The sequence below is a fragment of the Cyprinodon variegatus genome, unplaced genomic scaffold (genome assembly GCF_000732505.1).
Source record: "Cyprinodon variegatus isolate N-32 unplaced genomic scaffold, C_variegatus-1.0 Scaffold505, whole genome shotgun sequence".
In the NCBI taxonomy this organism is placed as follows: Eukaryota; Metazoa; Chordata; class Actinopteri; order Cyprinodontiformes; family Cyprinodontidae; genus Cyprinodon; species Cyprinodon variegatus.
In genome coordinates this window covers 378122-381357 of record NW_015150958.1, presented here as the reverse complement: position 1 = coordinate 381357, position 3236 = coordinate 378122, and the positions used below count along the sequence as shown (strand labels likewise).

The following is a 3236-nucleotide window of genomic DNA, read 5'->3' as shown; positions in this document are numbered from 1 at the left end:
CTTAGCTGGGAAGTTTTTTGGCAGAGGGACCAAATGCACCGTCTTAGAGAATGATAGTGGGGATGACAATGTTACCATCAGAGAAAGGCAACCCTTTAACAAAGTTCATGGCAATGTGGGACACTGAGGGCAGGCTGCCACAATCTCTCGCACATCTACAGACAGAGAAGGCCACCAAAACTGAGAATGAACAATGTGAATAGTCTTAGTAATACCAGGATAACAGAACAAAACAATTACAGAACTCAATGACATTCCCTCTCAGAGCATTAGGAACAAAACAGACGATCAGACCAACAATCATTGGGAAAGTTGGTTGAGAAGGTCTAACCTCCCGCTCAATGTTAACCACGGAGACAGCACACCTCAGAGATTCAGGCAAGACACTCTCCTCAGCCCCACTGAGACTATCCCTGTCCACCTCAAACACCCTGGACAAAGCATTGGGTTTGCTATTCTTAGACCCAGGTCTGTAAGACAGAGAGAAATTGAATGTACCTAAAAACAGTGTCCACCCAGCATGTCTAGGATTAAGTCTCTTGGCTGACTTAAGGTACTCCAGATTTGTATAGTCTGTCCAAACCAGAAACCGAATACTGGAACCCTCCAGCCACTGTCTCCACTACTAAAAAGCCAGTTTGACTGCCAGAAACTCTATATCCCCGACATCATAGTTCTGCTCAGCTGCTTACAGTTTCTTGGAAAAGAAAGCACAAAGGTGGATCCTCTCAGCCTCCTGACTGAGCACCGCCCTGACACCGGTACTAGAAGCATCTACCTTGACAATAAATTGCATCTTGGGGTCGGGGACACCAGAACTGGAGACAAGGTGAAGCCCTGGGCCTCTGAAAACCTTGATCCACCAGATTGGACCAGCAAAACTTGAGCTTGGATGATGTGACGGCATGAAGGGGCCCTGCCACCTGACTGTAGTTCCTAATGAACCGGTGGTAAAAATGGGCAAATCCCAAAAACCTCTTAAGCTGCTTCCGACCAATTGGTGACACCCCGCACCTACAAGGGGTCCATGGAGTTCTGGTCAGGGGAGACAACAAAGCCCATGAAAGAGATAGCGCTCACGTGAAACTCACACCTCTCTGCCTTGACGAATAACTGGTTCTGGAGAAGGCAAAGCAACACTGATCACTGATCAAGTCTGAAGAGTAAATGAAAATGTCATTAATGTAAACGAAGAGAAAAAAAAAACCCATGTCCCTAAGACCCTCACAACCATGTTCTGAAAAACCACTGGTGTGTTGTGAGCCCAAAAGCCATCACCAGATATTCATAGTGACCATTTGGGGTGTTGAAAGAGGTCCTCTACGCATCACCCTCCCTAAACACACCAGGTGATATGCATTGTGGAGATCCAGCTTGGCGAAATCCCTGAGCTCCCTTAATCTGATTAAATGCTGAGTTAATCAGTTTAATAGGATACCAATTATTAACGGTAATATCTGTGAGGCCCCTGTTATCAATGCAAGGCCTGAGGGATCCGTTGTTCTTGCCCACAAAAAAAAAGAGCCTGCTCCAGCAGGGGCAGAGGAGGGATGGATGATGCCAGCCCTAAGTGACTCGGAAATGTATTTCTCCATAACCTACCCCTAAGGGGATGTGATACCTGGCAGTACATCAATCCCACAGCAAAAAGGTCCATGGGTAGGTAGGGCTGTGGCCCTGCCCTTATTGAACACCTGTCAAAGATGGTACTCCTCGGGGACCTTAGTAAGATCGTGATAAAACTCTGGATCAACAGAGTACCCCAAAATTTTGGACTTAGCCGATCATAAACAGGAACCCGAACAAGCAATGGACCAACCCAAAACTTCAACCCTTTGCCAGTCAATATGCGGGTTTTGCTTAGTTAGCCAGGTAGAACCCAATATAACAGGAATCTGAGGTGAATCATTGATAAGAAAAACTAAAAGTTCAACATGGTTCCCTCCCCACCAACAGCTCAACAAGTTTAGTCATAGGAGATTTCTGGTTGAGCTGATGTCCATTTAAGGCTAGTCACAGGAAAGAGTCACAGGAAGCAGAACTTCTGGGGAGGCAGAAAGCCTGGCCCGGCTCAGCAGGATCCTCCCCCTTCCTAGAGAGCCTGATCCTCTTACCTTTTCCCTGCTTCAATAACCCCATTGAATCATCTCTGCTGGGTACAATAAGGCTGAAGACATGGACCAGCTCCTCAGAAATCCTCATAGGATTTGCACAGAGAGGAGTTATTCTGCCATTCCAACGTTCCCCATAAGTTCGCCCCGCCCGCTAACAGCGAGATAAGCCAGCTTTGCCCGATCAGATGGAAATGAGGAGGGCTACAGCTCGAAGTGGATTTCACATCGAGTTAGAAAAGCTCTGCACTGCTCCGTATCAGCCATATACAATTATGGAGTACACAGACGTGGTACTTGACAGTCAGAGACAGCAGGCGGAGGCGTAGACATCGGCATGGCTCTGTGGGAAAGATCAGAGGCAGCTGAAGTTGTCTAAAGCTTGCGGTGGGTGGAGCTCCGAGAGCTCCAGGTGATTAGCGGAACTGATGATAACTGACGCCAAGAAGCAACAGTGGGAATATCAAGAGCCGAAGTCAAAGAAGAAGCAAGAGCTGACTAGAAGGGGAATCCAAGCCGAGGCCAGAAGAACAGTCCAAGTTCGGTAAGCCGGTAGAATCCAGGAATTAGTCCAGAACAGATCAAACTAACAGAGTGGATGAGTCAAAGCAACACACAACATCCACAAGACAGAAAACAGGTCACAATCAAATAAAATCGTACCAGAACAATAATCAGAACGCTAGAGTTACTCTCACCAAACAGCTTTAATAATGTGGCACTGGTGACTGGAAAACAAGCAGCATATATAGGAGCTGGAAACCAGTGGATCAGATAAACATTAATGAGAAACTGAACGTATTTAAACAGGTGAATGGAATGAGCAATCAAGCCAGCCACCAGTGCCAGGATCATGAGAGTAGCAGGAGTATGATTGCAAAAGCAGTGACAGGCCAAACCGTTATGAAGTTGCAGTGACAATACAAATGGATTAGTCAATGTAAGCCACACTGTCTGAATACTTTAGTTTTGGCACGATTGCAACCTTTGTACTCGAAACTGTATCTGCACTTCAAGCAAGGCACTCATCATTGAGGGTTTATAGAGTGTGGTGCAAGTATTGGAACTCGGCCTATGTTTGCTGAAGGGAGTGTAGGTGTTTACTTTCATGTGAGCACATGTAAA

At 46.4% G+C, this 3236-nt stretch overlaps 1 protein-coding gene across 1 annotated transcript in view; it reads right to left on the bottom strand.

The window, feature by feature from the left end:
• Nucleotides 1-43: 43 nt before the first annotated feature.
• Nucleotides 44-3236, bottom strand: part of LOC107094756 (inter-alpha-trypsin inhibitor heavy chain H3-like) — a gene marked incomplete at its 5' end in the record, with an annotated part of 36420 nt that continues 33227 nt past the window's right edge. The window contains 2 exons of the mRNA XM_015390568.1: nucleotides 44-155; nucleotides 366-470. Of these exons, the coding sequence (XP_015246054.1) occupies nucleotides 44-155; nucleotides 366-470 (217 nt within the window). The remainder of the gene's footprint in view (nucleotides 156-365; nucleotides 471-3236) is intronic.